Source organism: Pristiophorus japonicus, chromosome 1, assembly GCF_044704955.1.
Source record: "Pristiophorus japonicus isolate sPriJap1 chromosome 1, sPriJap1.hap1, whole genome shotgun sequence".
NCBI lineage: Eukaryota > Metazoa > Chordata > Chondrichthyes > Pristiophoridae > Pristiophorus > Pristiophorus japonicus.
The window spans coordinates 232,448,560-232,476,129 of NC_091977.1; the positions used below are offsets into that span (position 1 = coordinate 232,448,560).

Sequence of the window (27,570 nt, forward strand, 5' to 3'; positions counted from 1 at the left end):
AGAGAGAGACACTGACAGGCAGAGAGAGAGAGAGAGACACTGACAGGCAGAGAGAGAGAGAGAGAGACACTGACAGGCAGAGAGAGAGAGAGAGAGACACTGACAGGCAGAGAGAGAGAGAGAGACACTGACAGGCAGAGAGAGAGAGAGAGACACTGACAGGCAGAGAGAGAGAGAGAGAGACACTGACAGGCAGAGAGAGAGAGAGACACTGACAGGCAGAGAGAGAGAGAGACACTGACAGGCCGGGGGGGGAGCGCGAGGAGCGGGAGTCAGGTCGCTGTCCGGTCCGGAGGCGGAAAGCGGGAGTCGAGTCGGGTTGGGAGGAAGCAGGAGCTGGCCGTGGGAGGAGCCTTATTCACGAAGCCCCAGTGAGGCCATTCGACCAGGGCTAGGGGCTGCGTGCTTCGGCCCCTCCCACACAGTTTCGGGAGCCTGGAGCTACTGCACTTGTGTGCCCACTGTAGCGCAGTTTTCAACGCAGGGACCTGGCTCCGCCCCCTACAGCTCCTGCTGCGCTGCGCCGAGGGCCAAAGGACCTGCAGGGAGGTGGAGAATACCGAGGGTTTTTTTAGGCGCACTTTGTAGCGCGAAAAACGGGCGTCCAGGTCGGGACTGCGCCATTCTAGGCGCGGCTCGAAACTTGGGCCCCATGATACTCCATTCTAAACCAGTTGCTCCAAAAAAATAGGAGCAACTCAGGCCGAAACTTGACCCCATAGATTCCACACCATCCACGCTAATGTCCTTCCTTACTATTGCGTTAATCTCCTCTTTAACCAGTAACACTACCACACCTCCTTTTCCTTCCTGTCTGTCCTTCCTGAATATTGAATACCCCTGGATGTTGAGTTCCCAGCCTTGGTTACCTTGGAGCCATGTCTCCGTAATCCCAATCACATCATATCCGTTAACAGCTATCTGCACAGTCAATTCATCCACCTTATTATGAATGCTCCTCGCATTGAGACTCAGAACCTTCAGGCTTGTTTTTTTAACACTCTGTCCTTTTAGAATTATGTTGTAATGTGGTCCTTTTTGATTTTTGCTCTTGATTTCTCTGCCCTCCACTCTTATTTTTCTCCTAACTTTTGCTTCAGCCCCCTTTTTACTTCCCTCTGCCTCTCTGCATAGATTCCCATCCCCCTGCCATTTTAGTTTAAACCCTCCCCAACAGCACTAGCAAACACTCCGCCTAGGACATCAGTTCCTGTCCTGCTCAGGTGCAGACTGTCCAGTTTGTACTGGTCCCACCTCCCCCAGAACCGGTTCCAATGTCCCAGGAATTTGAATCCTTCCCCCTTGCACATATTCATCTTGGCTATCCTGCAATTCCTACTCTGACTAGCATGTGGCACTGATAGCAATCCTGAGATTACTACCTTTTGAGGTCCTACTTTTTAATTTAACTCCTAGCTCCTAAATTCAGCTTGTAGGACCTCATCCCGTTTTTTATCTATATCATTGGTACCTATATGTACCACGACAGCTGGCTGTTCCCTCTCCCCCTCCAGAATGCGCTGTAGCCGTTCAGAGACATCCTTGACCCTTGCACCAGGGAGGCAACATACCATCCTGGAGTCTCGTTTGCGGCCGCAGAAACACCTATCTATTCCCCTTACAATAGAATCCCTTATCACTATAGCTCTCCCACTTTTTTCCTGCCCTCCTGTGCAGCAGAGCCACCCCTGGTGCCATCTTCAGATTAATTATTTATGATTGCCATTTTATCTTCAAATTGATCAAATGCCCTGCAAGAGTTTACATTTTCTCTTGGGCTAGATTTTATTACCAATTAAAGATAGTGTATACTACTGATCATTGTTTTTGTTGGATTCCCCTCCTCCCCTACATTTAGACAATGCTCTGTGTTTATTATTATTGAGTGCCACCTAGTGGCTATCCATTGATATGGGAACAGACAGCAAACCCATCCTCTTCGTGACAGAAGAGCACGGTTCTTGCGCACCTTTGAAAGGGAGAAAAAAAATCTGATGCATTCTCTTCCTTGGAATGTATAACTACCCTTAACTTTTTAAAAAAAAAATCTCAATTTACAGGGCTGTTCCATGGAGTTCACTTATAACAAAGGTAAAACAATAATCGTGGGGGACTTTATTCTTCTTATAGACTGAGCAAATCAAATTGGCAAAGGTAGTCTGGAGGACAAATTCATGGAATGCATTCGAGACAATTTCCTACAACAATATGTCTTGGAACCAACTAGGAAGCAGGCTATTTAAGATCTTGTACTGTGTAATGACTTAGTAATCTCATGGTAAAGGATCCTCTGGGGAAAAGTGATCATAATATGATAGAATTTCACATTGAGTTTGAGAGTGAAATACTTCAGTCCGAAATGAGAGTCTTCAACTTAAATAAAGCCAACACATAGGTATGATGGGCGAGTTGGCTGCAGTAGAATGGGAAATTAGATTAAAAGGTATGACGGCAGATGAACAGTGGCAAACATTTAAAGAAATATTCCAAAATTCTCAAGGAATATACATTCCTTTGAGAAATAAAAACTCCAGGAAAAGTGATACGTCCATAGCTAACTAAAGAAGTTAAGGATAGTATTAGATTCTGGGGCGATCCCAGCGGATTGGAAAAGCGCAAATGTAACGCCCCTATTTTAAAAAAAGGAGGCAGACAAAAAGCAGGAAACTATAGACCGGTTAGCCTAACATCTGTCATTGGGAAAATGCTGGAGCCCATTATTAAGGAAGCAATAGCGGAACATTTGGAAAAGCATAATTCAATCAAGCAGAGCCAGCATGGTTTTATGAAAGGGAAATCATGTTTGACAAATTTGCTGGAGTTCTTTGAGGATGTAACGAGCAGGGTCGATAAGGGGAAACCAGTGGATGTGGTGTATTTGGATTTCCAGAAGGCATTCGATAAGTGCCACATAAAAGATTACTGCACAAGATAAAAGTTCATGGGGTTGGGGATAATATATTAGCATGGATAGAGGATTAGCTAACTAACAGAAATCAAAGAGTCGGGATAAATGGGTAATGTTTCAGGTTGGCAAACTGTAACTAGTGGGGTGCCGCAGGGATCGTTGTTGGGTCCTCAACAATTTACAATCTATATTAATGACTTGGATGAAGGGACCGAGTGTAAAGTAGCCAAATTTGCTGCTGATACAAAGGTGGGTGGGAAAGCAAATTGTGACGAGGACATAAAAAATCTGCAAAGGGATATAGACAGGCTGTGAGTGGACAAAAAATTGTCAGATGGAGTATCATATGGGAAAATGGGAAGTTATTCGCTTCAGCAGAAAAAATGGAAAAGCAAATTATAATTTAAATGGAGAAAAAAGTGCTGCAGTGCAGAGGGACCTGGGGGTCCTTGTGCATGAAACACAAAAAGTGAGTATGCAGGTACAGCAAGTAATCAGGAAGGCAAATGGAATGTTGGCCTTTATTGCAAGGTGGATAGAGTATAAAAGCAGAGAAGTCCTGCTACAACTGTACAGGGTATTGATGAGGCCACACCTAGAGTACTGTGTAGAGTTTTGGACTCCATATTTAAGGAAGATGATACTTGCATTGGAGGCTGTTCACTAGATTGGTTCCGGAGATGAGGGGGTTGACTTATGAAGATTGGTTGAGTAGGTTTCGCCTGTACTTATTGGGGTTCAGAAGAATGAGAGGTGATCTTATCAAAACATGTAAGATAATGAGGGGGCTCGACAAGGTGGATGCAGAGAGGATATTTCCACTTATAGGGGAAACTAAAACTAGAGGACACAGTCTCAGAATAAGGGGCCACGCATTTAAAACTGAGATGAGGCGGAATTTCTTCTCTGAAGAAATCTAAGGAATTATCTCCCCCAGAGAGCTGGGTCATTGAATATATTTAAGGCAGAGATAGACAGATTTTTGAGCGATAAAAGGTTATAGGGACCGCAGGGAAGTGGAGCTGAATCCATGATTAGATCAGCCATGATCTTATTAAATGGCAGAGCAGGCTCGAGGGGCCAGGTGGCCTACTCCTGCTCCTATTTCTTATGTTTTTATGTTGCGAAGAAAAGTAGTAAGCCTGAGGCTAGGGAGAGCTTTAGAAATCAGCAAAGGATGACCAAACAATTGATAAAAAGGAGAAAATAGAATGAGAGTAAACTAGCTGGAAACATAAAAATAGATTGTAAGAGCTTGTGCACAAGTGTATAAAAAGGAAAAGAATAACAAAAGTAAATGTTGGTCCCTTAGAGACTGAGACAGAAGAAATTATAATGGGGAATAAGAAAATGCCAGAAATTTTAAACACACATTTTCTATTTGTCTTCACAGTAGAAGACTCGAGAAGCATACCAAAAATACTGGGAAACCAAGGGGCTAATAAGAGCGAGGAACTTAAAGTAATTAATATCAGTAGAGAAAAAGTGCTTGAGAAACTAATGGGACTAAAAGCAGACAAATCCGCTGGACATGATAGCCTACTTCCTAGAGTTCTAAATGAGGTGGCTGCAGAGATAGTGAAGGTATTGGTTGTGATCTTCCAAAATTCCCGAGATTCTACAACAGTCCCAGTGGATTGGAAGGTAGCCCTGCTATTCAAGATAGGAGGGAGAGAGAAAACGGGGAACTACAGACTAGTTAGCCTGACATCAGTCGTCAGGAAAATGCAGGAATCCATTATTAAGGACGTGGTAACACTGCACTTAGACAATCATAATATGATTAGGCAGAGTCAACATGGTTTTATGAAAGGGTCGTCCAGAATCAGTAAAATGTTCTGGAATCCGGACCCATAGATGCTGCCGACTTCGGGGCCCCATCGCTGCCCGACCTCTGACCTCGCCTCACCCCGCTGCCTTTAACCTCGCCGCCGCTCGCCTCACCCCACTGCGCTTACCTCGGGGCCTCTTTTCCAGCCCGCCCAAACAGCTCCTCCACGACGGGGTGGCCCCGCCCGAACACCACCTCCGCGGGGCAGGCCGGCCCGAACATCTCGGCGGAGCCACACCCGAACAGCTCCTCCACGGGACCCATCCGCGCATCTCCTCGGCGGGGCCCCCGCCCGCCCGCGCATCTCCTCGGCGGGGCCCCCGCCCGCCCGCGCATCTCCTCGGCGGGGCCCCCGCCCGCCCATCTCCTCGGCGGGGCCCGCGCATCTCCTCGGCGGGGCCCCCGCCCGCCCGCGCATCTCCTCGGCGGGGCCCCCGCCCGCCCATCTCCTCGGCGGGGCCCGCGCATCTCCTCGGTGGGGCCCCCGCCCGCCCGCGCATCTCCTCGGCGGGGCCCCCGCCCGCCCGCGCATCTTCTCGGCGGGAGGGGGCCCTCCTCTTTCCCCCCCCTACCTTTCTGACGTTCCGAAATCTGGAAATACCCAAACCTGAGTTCAGCTGTTTCCGGATTCGTGACGTCAGAAAGATGATCGAAAGCCCGGAATCCGGAATGGCCTCGGTCCCAAGCATTCCGGATTCTCGACGCTGCCCCTATATTTCTGCTCACATTCTGAGGTTCACATACTGCGATTGTCTTGCAAAGATGGAATATGATGGACAAATACTAAAATTTTTAAAAGTTAGCAAATGCTCGAGCAGAGAAGATTAAAGGGAAATTTAATAAAGGTGCTCAGAATCATGAAGGGGTTTGAAAGAGTAAATAAGGAGAAACTGTTTCTACTGACATGAGGGTCGGTAACCAGAGGACACGGATTTAAGGTCATTGGCTCAAGACCTAGAGGGGGAGATGAGGGGAAAATAAATTAGAGTTGATATGATCTAGAATGCATTGCCTGAAAAGATGATGGAAGCAGATTCAATAACAACTTTAAAAAAGAAATTGGATAAGTATTTGAAAGGAAAAAAATTGCAGGGCTATGGGTTAAGAGCAGAGGAGTTGGGCTAATTGGATAACTCTTTCAAAGAGCTGACACAGGCAACATGGGCCGAATGGCAGCCTCCTGTACTATATGATTCTATTTAAAAACTGAAGTTTGATAAATATCTCAAAACAATCTTACACCAAATGTTTAGCAGTAGTGCAGCTTGCAATATTATTTTTTCTCTAAGGAAGATAACGGTCCCCCTCTCCCTCTGCAGTACTTGGTAGCTCAGTGACTGGATAAAAGTGATTCATTGCACAGAGTATTATACAAACAGTTCTAAAATTGTGACCTGACAATATTGCACGTTTGAATTCTTCACAGCACTGTTGGCACAAGTTGTGAAACGTAGGACATTATTAGGAAAGTACTGAGTTGTATAATGCCCATTAAAAAGTTCTGGTATCTTATGATTTTAGTGTGGGATGCTTTGCTGCTCATGATGAATTTTGTGGCCAGCCATCTAGAAATCAAAGGGATGATTTTCTGAGTTTTGCTTCTGGTAGGGACCCATGCCCTCTAGCTGTGAATATTATGGCTGTTAAAATTATAAATGGTTTGCTAGGCTTGATGTAGATAAGATATTTCCACTTATGGAGGAGACCGGATCTAGAGGTCATAAATATAAGATAGTCACTAATAAATCCAGTAAGGAATTTATGTAGTGGTTGAAGTGAATGGCATAGATGCATTTAAGGGGAAGCTAGATAAGTACATGCACATGAGGGAGAAAGGAATCGAAGGATATGCTGATAAGCTTAGATGAAGTCGGGTGGGAGGAGGTTCGTGTAGAGCATAAATACTGGCATAGACCAGTTGGGCTGAATGGCCTGTTTCGCTGCTGTAAATTGTGTAATATTGGGAAGTTACAGGTACGATGCCTATCCGTTTCACTCCATTAATGGGAAGGATGCCTGTCTTTTCCTGCGAGTGGTGCAAACTTGGAAAATCACAAACTATTGAAACCAATAAACTGTTCTATAACAGAGGGTTTAAATCAACTAATCTGAACTGTTAATTGTTTATGTAAGGACATAGATCTGTTAAAATAGTGATGATTCACAGTCTTGTTTTCACAGGTGGTATACGATGGACTGTTTGGTGCCAGTACGAATGCAAAGTTGAGAGGACTCGCCCTACAATTTGTACACCATATATGTTCAACGTAAGTTCTAATACTTTAAAGAATTAATATATTACAGTAAAAGTTAGATTGTTATAAATGTGAAGTCTTGCCAGATTATCTGGTTAGTTATTAAAATATTTTCTCAATTATTTTTAAATATTTCAAACGATTCGTAAGGGAGAAATAAGCTACAAATTGCTGATGATACCCCCTTCAAAAGCATCCCTTGTGTGAAATATATCTTGCCTGAATTGATAGTGCCAGGAGAGTCGAATGCTTAGTCTTTTACATAATTAGACAACTGAGTAAATCTGTCAATAGAACAAAAATTACTCTGTGCTAAGGTGCAGGTTAAGGTCGATGATTTCCCCATGCGGTGAGTCCCCAATCTTTATTAGTCCGTCGGGAAAGGGGAAAGAAACATAAGAAATAGGAGCAGAACTAGGCCATACGGCCCCTCAAGCCTGCTCTCTGTCATTCAGTAAGATCATAGCTGATCTGATTTGGCCTCACCTTCCTGCCCTATCTCCATAACCCTTGACTACCCTATAGTTCAAGAATTGGTGGGGTGGGGGAGGGGGGGCAGGTGGGGGGAAAAGGAAATGTGCACGGCAAGGGTGAAAAACTGACACTATCAAGCAACTGGTTCAAGTGCAGCATTACTGAATATTAGGAAATGAGTCAGCCTAGAGGGGAGGGCAAATGAGGGAGCCCAAAGGAGGATCCAGATAACTTGGAGTGAGGGGGGTGCAATACAATATATATTACTTCGAGTTTGATTGATTTGAACTGTTCCTGTTAAGTGGCTGCCTGATCTGCTACGATTTAGCTCGTAAGTAGCACCATATTTTTTTTCTAGTTATTGAACTTTAACTTGAGTGCAACATTACATGCTGCAAGACGCAGTAACAATGCCTGGTTCATCTATGTTAGTTCCAGAGACAATTTGAATTGACCAACATGCCTAAAATAATTACTGCCCACTGTTTTGCAGTGAATCAATTGCAGTACTGATTTTTTGCCATGAGAGGTTGCTGACGCACTCTTAAGTAGACAGTTGGCATAATTTGTTTTGTAACAATCAGGTTTTTTATTTGAATATGTGGATATCTGATTAGATAATCTAGATTTACCTATCCAGTGAGGTTGTCAGTTTTTGATCCTGAAAGGAAGATTAATTTGCTGCAAGATTAAATTGTTAGGGGACATATTTATTGAACACAAGTAGCAGAGCATTTTTGTTTCTTTTTAAAAAAAAATGTCTTGTTTCATTGCTTTTCTTGTCAATTTAACATTTGAGGTAGCGTTAAGTAGAACATTCATTTTTTTTAAATAACATTCTCTTCGTTGTTTACACTAATTCTCCTTATTGGTTACAGTTGTCCTGATAATAAAATTAAACCTTTGGGACCAATGCTTCTAAATGGACTTACTAAATTGATCAATGAATATAAAGAGGTAAGGCTTCTGAAATCAATTTGATCCATGAACTTGTACTTATTTTGGCACCTGTATTTTATTTTCTCCTCTTTGCACTCTCTTATGAAAGTGCTGTATCTTAAATTGGGCTAGAGTGCTCCAAGTGCCATCAATCCTCAGGTACCTCTCACCCAAGTAGCCATACTTCATGCATCAGACAGTGCTTTGTCAGGAGACTTTTGGACTGTGGGCGGCATCACAACCAAGTCCATTCCTGGCCTCATCTAGAGGTAACTACAGCAGTTGGGAGTTCGAAACCTCAGGCGGGGCATTGATGCCAATTATATCACTCCTACAGTTAAGAACCACCCCTGCACAGACGAGGATCAAATCTGGCATTTAGAGTTCCTTTTCTCTTTCTATTTTTACTGCACTCCCTTTCCTCGTCTGAAAGCTATCTGGTGATTCCATGGCCATCCTCTGCTACCTCAGCCAAATGGATATTCATGTCTGATTTGAACTTAGACGGTGAAAGACAGCAGGCTACTCAACTTTGTGTGCATCATTGCCAAGGCCATGCCCAACGCAGTTCCAATAGGAGACACTAAATAGCCATCAGATAATCCGGCTGTTTTTTTTTATATTCGTAGCCAATCTTTCCAATTCTTTGTCAAATCACAAACGCCAGAGGTCACCTTGCACACATCAAGGATCACTCTGCGCCAATGCTCTTAGCCAAAAGGCCGAGAGCCACTGCACCGTTCCTGGAAGTACTGCAATACCAGGTTCGTGCCATGGAGGTGGATGGGTCAGCAACCCCACACACCTCCGTGGAGATGGATGGGTCAATCCACCCCACCCACCTCCTATGTTTTTACTCTCCCTAAGGAAGGACACCTGAGGCCAATTGTAGTACCTATACCACTAACCTAGCACAGAATTGGGATTGAATCTGGAGCCTTTCTCCTCCTTATGGCTGAGGCCTTAATTAAGCCATTTGGGAGTGCTCACAGATGTACTCTTGTCAATTTTCTCCTTAAGAAAATGTAATCATAAATGTTGATTTTGCTATATTATTTTCAAAATTCTAAGTCTTTCTGCCAATTGACTTACAAAACTATTCAACATCTTAGTCACTACCCCTTGCCTCTAGAATCTATAATATATTGCATTTTTTTTAAACTGTTCTTTTATCCTTCCCAAGGACCCGAAAGCCCTTTCAATGGCATATTCAGCAGTTGGGAAATTATCCAGGTGAATATTTCTAATTTGATTGTAATTGTCATTTTTTTAATAGTGTAGTATTTATATATAGTTGTAATGTTTTGCATCTTTTATGCACGACGAGAAGTATTTGATATGGTACGCATATTTGTACGCCTATTTTTGAACAAATGCCTTAGTGATGTATTCTGGGTTTCTTTTCAAAATGTGGGCATACATGTCTCCCAATAATGTATGCTATCTCCAATTACAAAATAATACTGTTCTTAATAAGTGAGCCCTTATCATACTCCATTTTACAGTTTAATGAACATTATAAACAACCAACATTTCATAACACAAAAATTATGAAGGGTTTTGATTGAAACTGTTTCCACTGGCAAGGAGGGTCGGTAACCAGAGGACACAGATTTAAGGTAATTGAGAAAAAAGCTAGAGGGGAGATGAAGAGAATTTTTTTTACGCAGCGAACTTCTTCACCCAGAGAGTGGTGAACCTGTGGAATTCTCTACCACAGAAAGTTGTTGAGGCCAATTCACTAAATATATTCAAAAAGGAGTTAGATGAGGTCCTTACTGCTAGGGGGATCAAGGGGTATGGCGAGAAAGCAGGAATGGGGTACTGAAGTTGAATGTTCAGCCATGAACTCATTGAATGGCGGTGCAGGCTAGAAGGGCCGAATGGCCTACTCCTGCACCTATTTTCTATGTTTCTATGTTTCTATGATCTGGATTGCACTGCCTGAAAGGGTGGTGGAAGCAGATTCAATAATAACTTTCAAAAGGGGAATTCGATATATACTTGAAGGGCAAACATTTGCAGAGCAATCGGGAAAGAACAAGGGAGTGGGACTAATAGGATAGCTCTTTCAAAGGGATGACACAGGCACGATGGGCCGAATGACTTCCTCCTGTGTGGTACGATTCTATGTAAAGTACAGTGGAGCAGGTTCATGGTACATTTAAAAATGAAACCCTAATTAATAAAATTGGAAACAAATTGAAGTGGATCATATTGCAAAAGGAGCATGGCATCCATGGGGGCAGTGAAATAGTAAATCGGAGTTGTGAACCTCAATAGAAATCTTAACAATTTCTAAAAAAAATACATTTCATATCTTCCACTCGCATGTCCAAGTCACTAGAGAGTACATTTTCTAATCTGTAGCAAGAGTGTTTTGCATTTTCCAAATATGAACTATTTTGAGGAGTAACAATTTTAAATCCTTCATAGTTCGGTGTTTTGTATGCAGAAGTCGAAATGCACAATTAACCATCACTTGCCGAGCCAGATTTGCTGACTTAACTGGTGTTAGCAGTCAAACTGGCTCTCAGCAGTCAAATTTGGAACACATGAGACACTTATCTTTGTAGTTGTCTCTATCCAGCCATGATCTTATTGAGGGGGCTGACTTATGAGGAAAGGTTGAGTAGGTTGGGCCTCTACTCATTGGAATTCAGAAGAATGAGAAGTGATCTTATCGAAACATATAAGATTATGAGGGCGCTTGACAAGATGGATACAGAGAGGATGTTTCCACTGATAGGGAAACTAGAACTAGAGGGCATAATCTTAGAATAGGGGGCCTGCTCAGAGTACTGTGGAAGCTGGGTCATTGAATAAATTTAAGACAGAGATAGATAGTTTCTTAACCGATAAGGGCATAAGGGGTTATGGGGAGCGGGCAGAGAAGTGGACCTGAGTCCATGATCGGATCAGCCATGATCATATTAAATGGAGGAGCAAGCTCGAGAGGCCATATGGCCTGCTTCTATTTATGTTCTTATCTGCACCCAGTTATGCCACCTAATATACCAAGGGTGGGGAAGGCATGTGGCATGGGGGGGAGGGGGGCTTAATAAGAGAGTAAAGAATTAATGCAAGCCATTTAAAGGAACAAAACCACTGAGGATATACTCTTTCTTGCATCATCTGAAAGATCATTCCCACTCATAATTATTAGTAATTAGTCATTTCTTAACCATGCAAATCCTCCAATACCAAAACATGGTAGACTTTAGACATCTGTACATACCGAGTAACCATTATATTTTATCAGTGAAATGTGTTTTTCTACCCTACACATTTAGCCGTTTACCACAACTTTTCACGAAAGATTTAGCACTTGTGCAACAGTTTTTTGAAGCTATGTGCAAGGTATGTGGAAATTCTCTGAAATTTTTCTTTCATAGTATAGTGCCTGGTTGTGTTTCTAAACAATTGTATCACCAATAGCACATGGGATTTTAATTTGTTTTATTATTAGGAAGGTCCTGACATTAGGCTTTCCATTCAGGAAGCTCTGGCTATGATGGTGGGAGCCTATTGTTCACTGCAAGGAGCTTCTCTTACACTCATGGAAGCTCTGGTTGCTGCATATCTGGAGAAGGTATGTCCAAACTTATCACCAAATATTAATAGACTGATATATAAAGAATGCCCTTCATGTTGTGACTATTATAAACTCTGAACATCATGATAAAGCAGAGTGCATTAATGTGAAGAATGACTATATTTATCATTAAGAGATATGTGGAGAGCATTAAGGAATTTTAAATGTTATTTTGCCGCATCTGTTGTGCTAACTTTATGCATCTGTGATGACATAATTACAGATGGCCATTTACTGTACTATCCATTTATTGTCAAATTATGTTGACCTGTATTCACACATAGTGGACCATCGAGTATTGCTTTTAAATGCTAATTAGGAAAGAGCTGATATTTATGACTCATTCCTTCCTACCCAAAATATACATATAACCTACAATTAATGTTTGTAGCAATGGCTTATAGTGTACAAGTGGGCATCAACATTTTACTATTTGCTATTAAATGTTTCTACTAACATGACAGATATGGTGTTGTAGCAAATTGGATATTAACATTACTGTACTGGACATTACATCGGGAATTTCTGAAACCAAATTGTAAAATCCTAGGTCAAGCGGCTGCTCTAAATATAAACTCCCATTAAGATGTTGAAGAACAAACACAGTGAACCCAATTTAACTGTGCATAAAGAATCTCTCTCAACCATATTCTCTCGTTATTTTTTGCAGCCTGAAGTGCAAGTCCGGCAAGTTGCCGTGAAATTTGCCAGCACAGTGTTTGCCTCAGACCACATACCATCCAGATACATGCTGTTACTTGCTGCCGGAGACCCGTAAGTGTTCTCTCATAGTGGGGAAAAGTAATACAACAACAACTACTTGCATTAAATATAGCACGTTAATGTAGTATAACATCCCAAGGTGCTTCACAGGAGATTATCAAACAAAATTTGACCACGAGCCACATAGGGAGATATTAGGACAGTTGAGCTTGGTCAAAGAGGTAGGTTTTCCGGAGTGTCTTAAAGGAGGAGTGGGAGAGTTAAGAGATAGGTTTAGTGAAGGAATTCCAGAGCTTGGGCTGAAAGCACGGTCGACAATGATGGAGCAGTGAAAATCAGGGATGCGCAAGAGGCCAGAATTGGAGGAGTGCAAAGATCTTGAAGGGCTGGAGGGTAGTACAGAGATGGGGAGGAGTGAGGCCCTGGAGGGATTTGAAAACAAGGGTGCGAATTTTAAAATTGAGATGCTGTTGGACTGGGAGCTAAGGTAGGTCAGCGAGAGCACAGAGGTGATGGGTGAACGGGACTTGGTACGAGTTAGAACATGGGCAGCAGAGTTTTGGATATGCAGGAATTAATTCTACTGAGGAAATAAATGTACTGTTTAACCTGGTTTGTCAAAGCACCTTTTATTTTTAAACATCCTTTTCTATTCACCTCAGTTCTGCTTGAAAGTAAAATGTATTGTGGGAACTATTTAGTAAAATTAGCACTGATGCTGGACAAAACAATGACAGCAAAGGACACTTTTAACCACAGTCCAATATTTGGTTATCTAACTCCCAGTGTTTAACATTAGGAGAGAGGAAGTCCACGTGGAAGCACAACGTGTTCTGAGGGCTCTACCAACTCAAATGACAGAGAAGGAAAGCACCCGTAAGGTCATGCCGCCATTTCCTGAAATGGTCCATTACATTCAGGATAAGGTAATTTTTTTTTCTTCTCAGAAGTTTTATTGAGGGGCTCCATTGACGACTCCAACTTTCCACCGTTGCTAATGTAAATCATTAGAGTTAAGAGTGTATCAGTCCAACGACTTTTGCAGTCTACTCCCAGTGCAGAGTCACTTCATTCAAATTATCTGATAATTCAAATTCATTTAAAAAGCTTAATCAGATACTCCACAGTTTGTGTCTGTGTCTACCAAAACCTAGCTGTTCATTTGGATCCTTAAAAACTTTTCCTTTTTATATTTGGCTTCTTGCATGCTTAAGTCTTACCCTTTCTCACAAAGTGTGATTATTCAGTGTATAATAACAATAATTTAAGTGATTTTTGGAGGGAATTCATATTAAAAGGCAATTAGAAAACATTCCACAATAGTCTCTACACTGATTACCTAAAGGAATCTTTGATGTGGTTCTCCTGTGGTCTTAAGTTCTACATAGTCGCGGTCAAGGTCTGACATTGGCAAGGAGGTCTTATGCACTACCCCTTTAAAAACAGCTGAACTATTCCATTCCATCTTCCAGTTGAGAGTAAGAACGTGCGTTCTAACTTCTTGTATTTCTTTCTCATCAGGCCTCTCAGAGGATCAAATCGTCAGCAAAATATACCACAGGAACACACATTCTGGCATTTAACCCTGCTACATATGGTGAGGTAAGGAATGTTGAGATGAAGGAGATCAGATGGTCGAGAAGTTTGTTTGATACTTAAAATTGTTTTTTTTAGAGCATTCAGACTGCTTGCAGTATTATCACCTGGGCATGCAAGATAAAGTAAATTGAGTAGAGAAAGAGGAAAGATTGAATTGAAGAAATAACTGGTAGAGGGATAATACTGGGCGCTTACCACTTAATAATTTCCAGGCTAAAATTCTATTGCATACAGATAAGGTTTTTACAACATATGGAACAGAATCGTTTTCCATTCATTCGCTGATTTACTTCACACAATTACACGTGATGCGGGAATGCTGTTCTTTCTTGTGCAATGGGAGTTGTGCTGCTGTTAATGTCATACTTTAAGCTGAGCATTTTAATATTTAGAATGGGACAAATTTACTCAAATAGGACCTAGCATGAGGAACATTTTCATACACTGGGGAGAAGTAGAAATTGTACCAGCAAGCCTAAAATTTATTTAATCATTTATTACAAGTGTAAGTGCATCTAATGTCACAGTGGTTTTTACGATTAGATAAAATTTCAGAAAAGAATGTTTCATTTTGAAAGATGGTTTTATTAACTTTATTTTTTTAAATTATATTAATTACTTGGAAAGTAATATTTGGTCATATTAATCTTCTGGTTGGAAAATATTTTCTAAAATGACTTCTCTTCCGCCTTTGCATTTCTCTCCAAATTAGTTATTCTTTTCTGTTCACCCTGTTTATGCAGAATTCTCCTTTATCAAAGCACTCAAAATTGTTTGCCAAAGTTAACCCGGTTATTTCAGCCAGTAGTTTCTAAATAGCTTCTAAAGATGGTGCTTTTCAAAATTATAATGAAAACCTTCTCTCGGGTTACATCATGCTGGTAGTTTGGTGTGGAGCTTTCTGCATCACACCAATGTAAACTTGCAGTGCAAATGTGGAGTCATGGCCTGACTTGAACACAGCGGACTAAGATGTCTTGCAAGGGGTTAGCCTCACACCACTTTGGTTTGACAGTGTGGTGTCAAATCTGGTTTGCAAAGTGCTCATGAATTCCACTGGACCCCCTAGGCACTTTTTAAACCTACTTTACCTCCAATTTAAATGTTTATAAAGCAGGGATTCTCCTGTCCCCATTCTCTATAAACATTCAAATTTCTAATCGTAAGAAAAGCTTTGCCTGTGTGTCTGCCCAAGGGTGTGCAGACCACTCCTAAACAGGACAATGAAAGTTCCATCCAAACAGCTGTGTAACAGGGTTCTGCCTGGCTGAAACACAAAATCCCACTATGCTGGTATATAAAGCTCCCCTAATTTGTCAAAACTACTCTAAAGTTAGGTGTACTTTACACGGGCAACCTTGCCTCTGAGTCAGAAGGTTGTGGGTTCAAGACCCACTCCACAGACTTTAGCACAAAAATCTAGGCCAATACTCCAGTGCAGTACTGAGGGAGTGCTGTACTGTCTGAAGTGCCGTCTTTCGGATGAGACGTTAAACCGAGCCCCGTCTGTTCTCACGATGGACATAAAAGATCCCATGGCACTATTTTGAAGAAGAGCAGGTAAATTATCCCCACTGTCCTGGCCAATATTTATCCCTCAATCAACATCCCCAGAAAACAGATTATCTGGTCATTATCTTGTTGCTGTTTGTGGGGCTTGCTGTGCGTAATTTAGCTGCCACATTTTCTACACTTCAAAAGTAATTAATAGGGTGTAAAGCGCTTTGAGAATTCCTGAGGTCATGAAAGGTGCTATATAAATGCAAGTCTTTCTTATTAAAACTATTTTCAGCTTGATAGTGCACTTTTTCCCATTTGCAATCCCTATCTAGTAACCATTGCTCAAAAAACATGAGTTTATAAGAATACGGTTAATTAGTGACCACAGTCAAATTAATCTTCAGTACAAGCGAAGTACTGTGGATGCTGGAAAACTGAATAGTGCGGCTATCAAGGAGGTGGGAGGTGCAACTTTTCCTTTTAATTTTCTACCTTGTTCAGGTGAAAGCCTGGACAGGGTTCTGACAAAAGGTCATTGACCTGAAACATTAACTCTGTTTCCATCTTCACAGATCCTGCCTGACCTGAGTATTTCTAGCAATTTCTGTTTATATTTCAGTTTTCCACCATCCGCAGTACTTTGCTTGTACTGAAGATCAATTTGACTGTGGTCACTACAATTAACCTTATTCTTATAAACTCATATGTTTTTTGAGCAATGGTTACTAGATACGGATTGAAAATGGGAATCCCAGCTCATTTTCTCACTCCTCAGCCACTCTCCTCTCCAGGCCAGCCACACTGAAGGCACCTGTCCATGCCTTGACCTTTCCAAACGCTGATCAGATTATTCAGCACCGACAAGATCCAAACCAGAAAGCTACGATCATACCATGCAGTGCATTTTCCCATTGAATCAATATGGGGAAACTACTTAGATTATTCTAGAATGCCTCTCTCTTTGGAATTTGACAGTGGGAGGAAAGGAAATGGAGCTGCTTAGCCCAGTGGAGAGATAAGCAGAGCGAATTTATTCCTAATTCTGTTTGAGACCGCCCAGTAAGTGGATTCAATTAGACTGCTGTGGTAATGAATCAAGATGCTGGTGGTCCCGCTGTTCTTTCTGTGGAATGTTTGCGCAACAAATAAAATAAAAGTAAATACAATCACAAAAATCATACTGATGTGCCGAAAGCATATTTATATTTGTTGGAATATTTTTGCTTGATACCACCTACGATAAAGATTGACTTTAAAAAAAGAAACCATGTCATGTTTAATGTCCTAAAGTAATGTAAAAGAAAGCATGAAGGAGCAATGTACTAAAGCTTAAGAGTGAAAATTGGTGAAATTTGCTGTGGAATGTCACAGTGCACCAAATAACTTACCCTATTCATTTTATGCTCTAATTATATTGCAGATTGGATAAGCAATCCCTTTTGTGTATGGAATGTCTTTTGGAACTTGTATGTTTTGATACTGCCAAAAATGATTTAATCTCCTAATCCTTTAACAGCCATGCAATTGCACTGGCAGCTTGCAATATGTTCATCGGGAGTGCATGAAGAAATGGTTGCATTCCAAAATAAATTCAGCTGCTAATTTGACTGCTGTGGCCGGTTAGCTCAGTTGGTTGGAGCGTGGTGCTAATAACGCCAAGGTCGCAGGTTCGATCCCCGTACGGGCCATTCCAGTGTTTTGCCTACGGCCACACTAGTCTGAAAATGCCCGATCTCGTCTGATCTCGGAAGCTAAGCAGAGTCAGGCCTGGTTAGTACTTGGATGGGAGACTGCCTGGGAATACCAGGTGCAGTAGGCTTGGGAGCTGTGTGGCGCAATTGGTAGCGCATTGGACTTCTAATCAGGATGTTTGTAAAGCATTCAAAAGTTGAGGGTTCGAGTCCCACCAGAGTCAGATTTTACACAGCATTTCCGTAGCGTAGTGGTTATCACGTTTGCCTAACACGCGAAAGATCCCCGGTTCGAAACCGGGCGGAACATTTACCAGCAGCGGAAGCGTGCTGGGCCCATAAGCCAGAGGTCGATGGATCGAAACCATCCTCTGCTAACTGCAGTCTTTAATGTCGGTGCAGCCAACACTTGCACTATTTTTGGTCAGTCTATGTGGCACTGTACTTCAGTCCTGATTCCTCTCCCTATTTAGTAAAACAGTACTTGGAAATATTTGCCAACACAGGAGTACAGTGCCAACACCAAACTAGTGTCTTCAAAGCTGTGCACTGGAATAAGCTGTTTGTTACCTGCAACAACAATGCGACAATAAAAATATAGAATTTTATAGTGGAATGAATCCAGAACCTTGGATTTGATGACGCGTAAAACAGTTTGCCCTTCCTGCAGAGTTAAAAAGAAAATAATTCTTTTGGTTTTAAAAAGAAAACTACTAAATTAACAATTTGGCTGTGTCTGTAGATTATCCTGTATCTGCGAATGTGCCTGGCACACAGCGCAGGGATGGTACCCACATCTCAGAGTTTCGTTGACATGCAGGATCAAGCTCCAGCCATTGGCCGTTATGTCAGAAGTTTGGCTTCTGACACTTTCATTTCACCGTCATCCTCAAAGAATGGAGAAACGAATCCCGTGCAAGTGTACATTGATCTTCTCGAGCAGTTGCTATCAACCATAGGAGGTAAGACCAATCAAAATATAGGTAGAACGTAACAATCTTAATTGTGAACTTAATGTATGCTGGTTTTTGAAGCATACACTAGAACATGGGAAGTCACTGCCTTGGGGCATTGGCACCTGCATACAATTCCTTTTGGTTCTTCTGTGCTCCCAGCAACTGCTAGCATCCCATTTGTCATTGACATGTGTCTTCGTTACTATTTCAATGAGTGCAGCTTGTTCTGTGACTTAATATACAAAATAAACAAAATGCATGCTTTAATATACGTTGGCTTACTGAAATGTATCATGTGCTGCCAAGTTATTATTCTTGTCTTGGGCAACAGGCTGAATGTAGATTCTATAAACCTATTTAACAAGGAACAGGTAATGAATGGTATGTCGGTTGGTTGCCATTTTGTAATAGTCAAACACAGGCAATGCCCATGGAACCAGCCTGGAACCTTTGTAGTTTAAACATTTCTGAATAAGGAATGGCTTGATGCAAACATTTGGGAGAATAGAATAGAGAACTATGGGAGTAGGGTGGAAGGAGGTAACTTGAGTGGGAGGAAGCTTGTGGGAAGTATAAACCAGCATAGACCAGTTGGGCCGAATGGTCTATTTCTGAGCTTCAGATTATCGACAATATACCGTGTATAGCTTGTAACAGTAGAGTTTTATTAGCATTAGTTTTATATAGTACTGATGTACCTGGCCTCATTCTCAAATGTGTGCAATTCATGATTCAAAAAGAAAAATGAAGAATGTATTCCAAAAGTTCACTTCATAGAGCATACCAGGAATAGATAATTTGATGAAAATTCCAAGACCATTTCAGATAACCAACTTAGCAAGTGCTGAGGCCTGTGCCACATATTGATTATTGGTGAATGCATATTGGCTCCCCATTGTGCAGCTTATATAAATGGAATGAATGATGCAGAAGAATGAGATGCCTGCTGGTGGAAACAGGTATTAGAATGAGAAACTAGTGATGTGGCAATCTCGCGATCTCTGTGGCGAGACCTTTAGCTTCCTTAACATATAGTTAATTGTAGTGCTGTCAATAGGGGATTCCTAGCGTAGGGCAGTAGTGATGTCATCAAGCTGTTTAAGCAGCCAATCACATTGAAGAATTCTCAGACAGCCAGCAAGGAAATGAAAAGCACTTTTCAAAAATGTTGGAGAGCGAAATAAAGATTGGGACATACAATCTGGGTTTAAGGTAGAAGCTGAAATATCATGAACAAACATTTTTTTAAATTATGGAGAAAATTTACATTCCACAAATATAAAATTATTTTTCAGGCCCAGAACGGTTGTTTAGCAGTCAATATGTTGTTAAAACTCCAGTTATACTTATTTCAACAAAGCTTAACATTTAATGGGGTGTTTAACAGCAATATTGACGTGGAAAAGCTTAGATTTTTGTCAGATCCACTGATTTCACTGATTGCCGTCTGTTTGGTTGGGGGGGGGGGGGTTGTTAACCACGGCATGGTCTGTGTCGGAGCAGGGAATGACTGACTGCAATTTCAGGATTTCCGCCTTTAGCTGCACATGCATTAAATCCTGAAGTTACGGTCAGTTCCGGAGAATTTCGGGGGGGGTGGTGGTATGAGAGAAAGAGGGGCGATCAGATGGGGGCGAGAGAAAGAGGGGAGATCGGAGGGGGTCGAGAGAAATGGGGGCGAGTGAAAGAGGGGAGCTCGGGGAGGGGGGGGAGTGAGAGAAAGAGGGGAGATCGGAGGGGGGCGAGAGAAAGAGGGGAGATCGGAGGGGAGAGAGAGAGGGGAGATCGGAGGGGAGAGAGAGAGGGGAGATCGGAGGGGAGAGAGAGAGGGGAGATCGGAGGGGAGATCGGAGGGGAGATCAAGAGGGGAGATCAAGAGGGGAGATCGAGAGGGGAGATCGAGAGAGGGGAGATCGGAGGGCAGATCGGAGGGGAGAGAGAGAGGGCGGATCGGAGGGGAGAGAGAGAGGGCGGATCGGAGGGGAGAGAGAGAGGGCGGATCGGAGGGGAGAGAGAGAGGGCGGATCGGAGGGGAGAGAGAGAGGGCGGATCGGAGGGGAGAGAGAGAGGGCGGATCGGAGGGGAGAGAGAGAGGGCGGATCGGAGGGGAGAGAGAGAGGGCGGATCGGAGGGGAGAGAGAGAGGGCGGATCGGAGGGGAGAGAGAGAGGGCGGATCGGAGGGGAGAGAGAGAGGGCGGATCGGAGGGGAGAGAGAGACTGGGGGTCGGAGGGGAGAGAGAGACTGGGGGTCGGAGGGGAGAGAGAGACGGGGGGTCGGAGGGGAGAGAGAGACGGGGGGTCGGAGGGGAGAGAGAGACGGGGGGTCGGAGGGGAGAGAGAGACGGGGGGTCGGAGGGGAGAGAGAGAGACGGGGGGTCGGAGGGGAGAGAGAGAGACGGGGGGTCGGAGGGGAGAGAGAGAGACGGGGGGTCGGAGGGGAGAGAGAGAGACGGGGGGTCGGAGGGGAGAGAGAGAGACGGGGGGTCGGAGGGGAGAGAGAGAGAGAGACGGGGGGTCGGAGGGGAGAGAGAGAGACGGGGGGTCGGAGGGGAGAGAGAGAGACGGGGGGTCGGAGGGGAGAGAGAGAGAGAGAGACGGGGGGTCGGAGGGGAGAGAGAGAGAGAGAGAGAGAGACGGGGGGTCGGAGGGGCGAGAGAGAGAGACGGGAGATCGGAGGGGAGAGAGAGAGAGAGAGACGGGAGATCGGAGGGGAGAGAGAGAGAGAGAGAGAGAGAGAGAGAGAGACGGGAGATCGGAGGGGAGAGAGAGAGAGAGAGACGGGAGATCGGAGGGGAGAGAGAGAGAGACGGGAGATCGGAGGGGAGCGAGAGAGAGAGAGAGAGACGGGAGATCGGAGGGGAGAGAGAGAAAGACGGGAGATCGGAGGGGAGAGAGACGGGAGATTGCAGGGGGGCGAGAGAGAGAGAGAGAGACGGGAGATCGGAGGGGAGCGAGAGAGACGGGAGATCGAGGGGAGAGAGAGAGACGGGAGATCGGAGGGGAGAGAGAGACGGGAGATCGGAGGGGAGAGAGAGACGGGAGATCGGAGGGGAGAGAGGGACGGCAGATCGGAGGGGAGAGAGAGACGGCGGATCGGAGGGGAGAGAGAGACGGGGGGTCGGAGGGGAGAGAGAGACGGGGGGTCGGAGGGGAGAGAGAGAGACGGGGGGTCGGAGGGGAGAGAGAGAGAGAGAGAGAGAGACGGGGGGTCGGAGGGGAGAGAGAGAGAGAGAGAGAGAGAGACGGGGGGTCGGAGGGGAGAGAGAGAGAGACGGGGGGTCGGAGGGGAGAGAGAGAGACGGGGGGTCGGAGGGGAGAGAGAGAGAGAGAGACGGGGGGTCGGAGGGGAGAGAGAGAGACGGGGGGTCGGAGGGGAGAGAGAGAGAGAGAGACGGGGGGTCGGAGGGGAGAGAGAGAGAGAGAGAGACGGGGGGTCGGAGGGGAGAGAGAGAGAGACGGGAGATCGGAGGGGAGAGAGAGAGAGAGAGAGAGACGGGAGATCGGAGGGGAGAGAGAGAGAGACGGGAGATCGGAGGGGAGAGAGAGAGAGAGAGACGGGAGATCGGAGGGGAGAGAGAGAGAGACGGGAGATCGGAGGGGAGCGAGAGAGAGAGAGAGAGAGACGGGAGATCGGAGGGGAGAGAGAGAGAGAGAGAGAGACGGGAGATCGGAGGGGAGAGAGAGAAAGACGGGAGATCGGAGGGGAGAGAGACGGGAGATCGGAGGGGAGCGAGAGAGACGGGAGATCGAGGGGAGAGAGAGAGAGACGGGAGATCGGAGGGGAGAGAGAGACGGGAGATCGGAGGGGAGAGAGAGACGGGAGATCGGAGGGGAGAGAGGGACGGGAGATCGGAGGGGAGAGAGGGACGGCGGGTTGGAGGGGAGAGAGGGACGGCGGGTTGGAGGGGAGAGAGGGACGGCGGGTTGGAGGGGAGAGAGGGACGGCGGGTTGGAGGGGAGAGAGGGACGGCGGGTTGGAGGGGAGAGAGGGACGGCGGGTTGGAGGGGAGAGAGGGACGGGGGATCGGAGGGGAGAGAGGGACGGGGGATCGGAGGGGAGAGAGAGAGACGGGAGATAGGAGGGGAGAGAGAGAGACGGGAGATCGGAGGGGGGAGAGAGAGAGAGACGGGAGATCGGAGGGGAGAGAGACGGACGGGAGATCGGAGGGGAGAGAGACGGACGGGAGATCGGAGGGGAGAGAGAGAGAGAGACGGGAGATCGGAGGGGAGAGAGAGAGAGAGACGGGAGATCGGAGGGGAGAGAGAGAGAGAGACGGGAGATCGGAGGGGAGAGAGAGAGAGAGAGAGACGGGAGATCGGAGGGGAGAGAGAGACGGGCGATCGGAGGGGAGAGAGAGAGACGGGAGATCGGAGGGGAGAGAGAGAGACGGGAGATCGGAGGGGAGAGAGAGAGAGACGGGAGATCGGAGGGGAGAGAGAGACGGGGGATCGGAGGGGAGAGAGAGACGGGGGATCGGAGGGGAGAGAGAGACGGGGGATCGGAGGGGAGAGAGAGACGGGGGATCGGAGGGGAGAGAGAGACGGGGGATCGGAGGGGAGAGAGAGACGGGGGATCGGAGGGGAGAGAGAGACGGGGGATCGGCGGGGAGAGAGAGACGGGGGATCGGCGGGGAGAGAGAGACGGGAGATCGGCGGGGAGAGAGAGACGGGAGATCGGCGGGGAGAGAGAGACGGGAGATCGGCGGGGAGAGAGAGACGGGAGATCGGCGGGGAGAGAGAGACGGGAGATCGGCGGGGAGAGAGAGACGGGAGATCGGCGGGGAGAGAGAGACGGGAGATCGGCGGGGAGAGAGAGACGGGAGATCGGCGGGGAGAGAGAGAGAGACGGGAGATCGGCGGGGGGAGAGAGAGAGAGAGAAGGGAGATCGGAGGGGAGAGAGAGACGGGAGATCGGAGGGGAGAGAGAGAGACGGGAGATCGGAGGGGAAAGAGAAAGACGGAAGATCGGAGGGGAGAGAGAGAGAGAGATGGAGAGAGAGACAGGAGACAGGAGATCGGAGGGGAGAGAGAGAGAGACGGGACATGGGAGGGAAGAGAGAGGGAGATGGGAGGGGAGAGAGAGAGAGAGAGAGAGACGGGAGATCGGAGGGGAGAGAGAGACGGGAGATCGGAGGGGAGAGAGACGGGAGATCGGAGGGGGGAGAGAGAGAGAGAGAGAGACGGGAGATCGGAGGGGAGCGAGAGAGACGGGAGATCGGAGGGGAGCGAGAGAGACGGGAGATCGGAGGGGAGCGAGAGAGACGGGAGATCGGAGGGGAGCGAGAGAGACGGGAGATCGGAGGGGAGCGAGAGAGACGGGAGATCGGAGGGGAGCGAGAGAGACGGGAGATCGGAGGGGAGAGAGAGAGAGACGGGAGATCGGAGGGGAGAGAGAGAGAGACGGGAGATCGGAGGGGAGAGAGAGAGAGACGGGAGATCGGAGGGGAGAGAGAGAGAGACGGGAGATCGGAGGGGAGAGAGAGCGAGACGGGAGATCGGAGGGGAGCGAGAGAGACGGGAGATCGGAGGGGAGAGAGAGCGAGACGGGAGATCGGGGGCGGCGAGAGAGGGGGTTGGCGGAGGGTAGAGAAAGGAGATCGGAGGGGAGGGAGAGGGAGAGAGATCGGAGAGGGTGGGGTAGGGAAGATCGGAGTGGGGAGTGAGGAGATGGAAGGGAAAGTATCGGAATCGGAGGGGGGGAGAAGATCAAATGGAAAAAAGATGTGAGGGGCAAGGAGGTCAGGAACTTGGGGGGTGTTAAAGAGCTCAGAGGGGTTGTGGGAAAACGTGATCTGGGTATAAAGTGGGGATGAGAGCTTGGACATGATCCAGATGGTAAGATGGCTTCAGTTCTTCCAACCCCACCCCCTTTACACCCGCACTACGTTTTCACGTTTTCCGCTTCTCCCCCTTTACCTGGTTGATTTCTCAAAGCTCTATGCATCTGTGGCAAGTGGAGTCATTAGACTAGACGAAATCTGGAAGTCATGACACTGTTGCAATTGACTTCATACCCGGTAAACTTGTTAACAATTTGTAACTCACACCCAATGTTCCATCTATTGGGCGGGTGGTAGAACGTTAGGAACCTTAGCGGGGGCGGGGGCAAGGACAGGAACTCGATTGACGGCGAGGGTCAGGAATTTGGTGGGAGAGGTGAGGAACTTGGTGGGAGGGAAAAGGCCGCAAAGGGTTGGGAGGAATGTTGGGAACTTGTTGGGGGGCAGGAACTTGTTTGGGGGGATGGGAGAAGGTCTTAACCCTTATGGGTGAATCCTGTCTGTTTGTGAGCTCTGTTCTGTCTGGGGCCTTGCAGACAGAATGGCTCAACTTACACTTTGGAACGCATTTGATTACTTAGGCAGACAGGATCTAATTACATATTCCAGATTAACTGCTTGGGTGTGTCTTGTCCTCCAAGGTGACCAATCAGAAATCTGGTGTTGGAAATAAACGCAACCTTTTTTCATGACTACGAGATGTCATTTCATGCTTCGTGAAACTAAAACATTCCAATTAATTTTGTGCTTTCATTCTGTTCCTCGTCCTTTCTGTCTTCCTCCCTGGAAATGTTAGGGTTGCCTGTGATGTACTGTCTATTGGAAGTAGTCTCGATCTATCCACAGAAATTGGCTGCACAGTTCACAGACAAAATAGATTGGATTAAGGTATGCTCATAATCTTCTAAAATAGCAAACTTTTTTATGGTGGAAATTAGCATGGAAATACTGACTACTGTTTTTCAAACATAACTATTAAGTTTAATTTTTTTTTTCTATTTTTATAAAAAGAAATGCATTGAGCCAGTTCAACTCAGTTGGAAGCACTCTTGCTTCTGGTTTGAAGGTTCAAGCTCGCTCCAAGATTTGAGTGCACAATCTCGGCTGACACTCTACTGTAGAACTGAGAGATTGTTGCAGGTTGCCATCTTTTGGTTGAGATGTTGATCTGAGGCCTTATCTTCCCCAACTCATGTGGATATCAAAGATACTATGGCACTATTTATGGAAAACCAGAGTTCTCCTGGCCAACATTTCTCTCTTGGCCATCACCACTGAAAACAGATTAGCTGGTTAGTCGTCTCATTGCTGTGTGGGATGTTGCTATTCGCAAATTAGCTACTGCATTTGCCCACATAGTAATGATCACAGTTTGAGACATTTCTGTGAAGTTTTTTTTTAATGCACACAAATGTTAATCTGCTTTTTGAGAACTTCTTTCCAAAATTCTATGGCCCGGAATTTGTGGTGGGTAATAAAAGCGAACAAACACCATTTTGCTGTTATTACCCCATTGAATCTGACCGCAACTTCAGGATGTAGAATATGCACATCTTAATGCAGAGATCGCAACTTCAGGATTTATCATTCACTTCACTGGCTGCGCTGTGGATTCCCCCGTTTCCCACCACCATCATAGCCGGCAATCAGTGTAATCTGTCAAATCAAGAAAACTGACACACGCTTTGGATCTTCCACAGTAATATCGCTGTTAAATACCCCATTAAAAGTTGGACCGTTTTGGATTCGGTGTAACTAAGATTGTAACAGCGTCTTGACTGCTAAACAAACGTTATGGTCCTGAAAAACTAATTTTAATTTGGTGAAGTTCCAAATTTCTCCATTTTAATAAAAATGTACTTTTTTAAGGAACTTTTTTAAAATTGTGATTGGTTGCTTAGACAGCTTGTTGATGTCACAGCAGCTCGCATTAGGGATTCCCCGTTAACTTACACTGATTTCAATTGCACGTCGGAAAAGCCACAGAGATCATGAGAACTTTGTGGGTAGCTTACTTCGAGGCCAGTGGCGAACGCCTTTCCTTCACTGCTGACCACAAATTACGGCCATTGTTTATTTGGCTAATACATTTAAATCTGTTAATCTAGAAACTCTTGAGTGTAATATCATTTATTTTAGGTGGAAACAAAATATATTCTTTCTGCAGTGAAAATTGTTGGTGTATTTTTCCAGAGTTGTTTCCTGACCATTTTGAGCATTAGCTTGATTTTGGACTTTAAAAAAACTAAATTGTCCAAAAGTTTTCCTCCTGGAAAAAAAATCTAGAATAAAATATTTTTTTATCAAATATATTATTTAATATTTCTACCCCCTCCTTTCAAAAGGGCCTTATGAGCATAAACAAAGACGAGATGCGTGAACTGGCAGCACAGCTTTATGCCGTGGTGCTATCTACTATGTCTGGGAATGACTTGCACTTGGCAGTTCAGATTCTCATTAAGAGCACTAAAGATGGTGTAAGTATTCATTTTAATTAGTTAAACATCATTACTGTTGCTGAGTATTGCCGATTGCCTTGTACTACTATCCTCCCCCTTTCCTCCTTTAAGTCTCTTCAGGCTGCACACCACTCGTCAGGTACAGTAGACAAATCCAAATGGGTCATATCCTTATTGCCTCCCAGGGACCAATTACAGAATTGCATTGACAGTGACCTTAAGTCACTTAATTTTTTTCAGTTCATGGAATAATTAATTTTTTTTAAATAATTCTTTGGGATGCGGGCATTTATTGCCCATCCCGAGTTGCCCTTGAGAAGGTGGTGCTGAACCGCCTTCTTGAACCGCTTCAGTCCATGTGGCGAAGGTACTTCAACAGTGCTGTTAGGAGGGAGTTCTAGGATTTTAACACAGTGGCGGCGATATATTTCCACGTCAGCATGATGTGTGACTTGGAGGTGGTGCTGCCCTTGTCCTTTTAGGTGGTAGAAGTCGTGGATTTGGGAGGTGATGCCAAAAGAAGTCTTTGCAAATTACTGTGCTGCACCCTGTAGGTAGTACATGTTGCAGCCATGACGTGGTGAGTGTGGATATTTTAAGCTAGTGGATGGGTGCTAATCAAGCAGACGGCTTTGTCCTGGATGGTGTTGCGCTTGCGTGTTGTAGCTGCACTAATCCTGGTAAGTGGAGAACATTCTATCACACTCCTGACTTGTACTTTGGAGGTGATAGAGATACGTTGCAGTCTGGAGGTAAGCCACTCGCAGCAGAATATCCAGCCTCTGACCTGCTTCAGTAGCCACGGCATTTATATGACTGGTCCAATTGAATGAATCTCTAGTGAATGGTGACCCCAGGA

The 27,570-nt window shown here is 45.3% G+C and overlaps 1 protein-coding gene and 2 non-coding genes across 3 annotated transcripts in view; all 3 read left to right on the forward strand.

Moving 5' to 3' along the window:
• Window positions 1-27,570, forward strand: part of ecpas (Ecm29 proteasome adaptor and scaffold) — a 151,663-nt gene that overhangs the window by 49,548 nt on the left and 74,545 nt on the right. The window contains exons 10-20 of the mRNA XM_070887950.1: window positions 6,921-7,006; window positions 8,347-8,425; window positions 9,591-9,640; window positions 11,701-11,767; window positions 11,877-11,999; window positions 12,673-12,776; window positions 13,525-13,651; window positions 14,247-14,327; window positions 18,258-18,477; window positions 25,049-25,140; window positions 26,598-26,729. Coding sequence (XP_070744051.1) covers window positions 6,921-7,006; window positions 8,347-8,425; window positions 9,591-9,640; window positions 11,701-11,767; window positions 11,877-11,999; window positions 12,673-12,776; window positions 13,525-13,651; window positions 14,247-14,327; window positions 18,258-18,477; window positions 25,049-25,140; window positions 26,598-26,729 — 1,161 coding nt within the window. The remainder of the gene's footprint in view (window positions 1-6,920; window positions 7,007-8,346; window positions 8,426-9,590; window positions 9,641-11,700; window positions 11,768-11,876; window positions 12,000-12,672; window positions 12,777-13,524; window positions 13,652-14,246; window positions 14,328-18,257; window positions 18,478-25,048; window positions 25,141-26,597; window positions 26,730-27,570) is intronic.
• Window positions 17,439-17,512, forward strand: trnai-aau (transfer RNA isoleucine (anticodon AAU)). The gene has a single exon. It is a non-coding gene; the product is annotated as a tRNA-Ile (tRNA).
• Window positions 17,525-17,643, forward strand: LOC139278901 (5S ribosomal RNA). The gene has a single exon (XR_011596370.1). It is a non-coding gene; the product is annotated as a 5S ribosomal RNA (ribosomal RNA).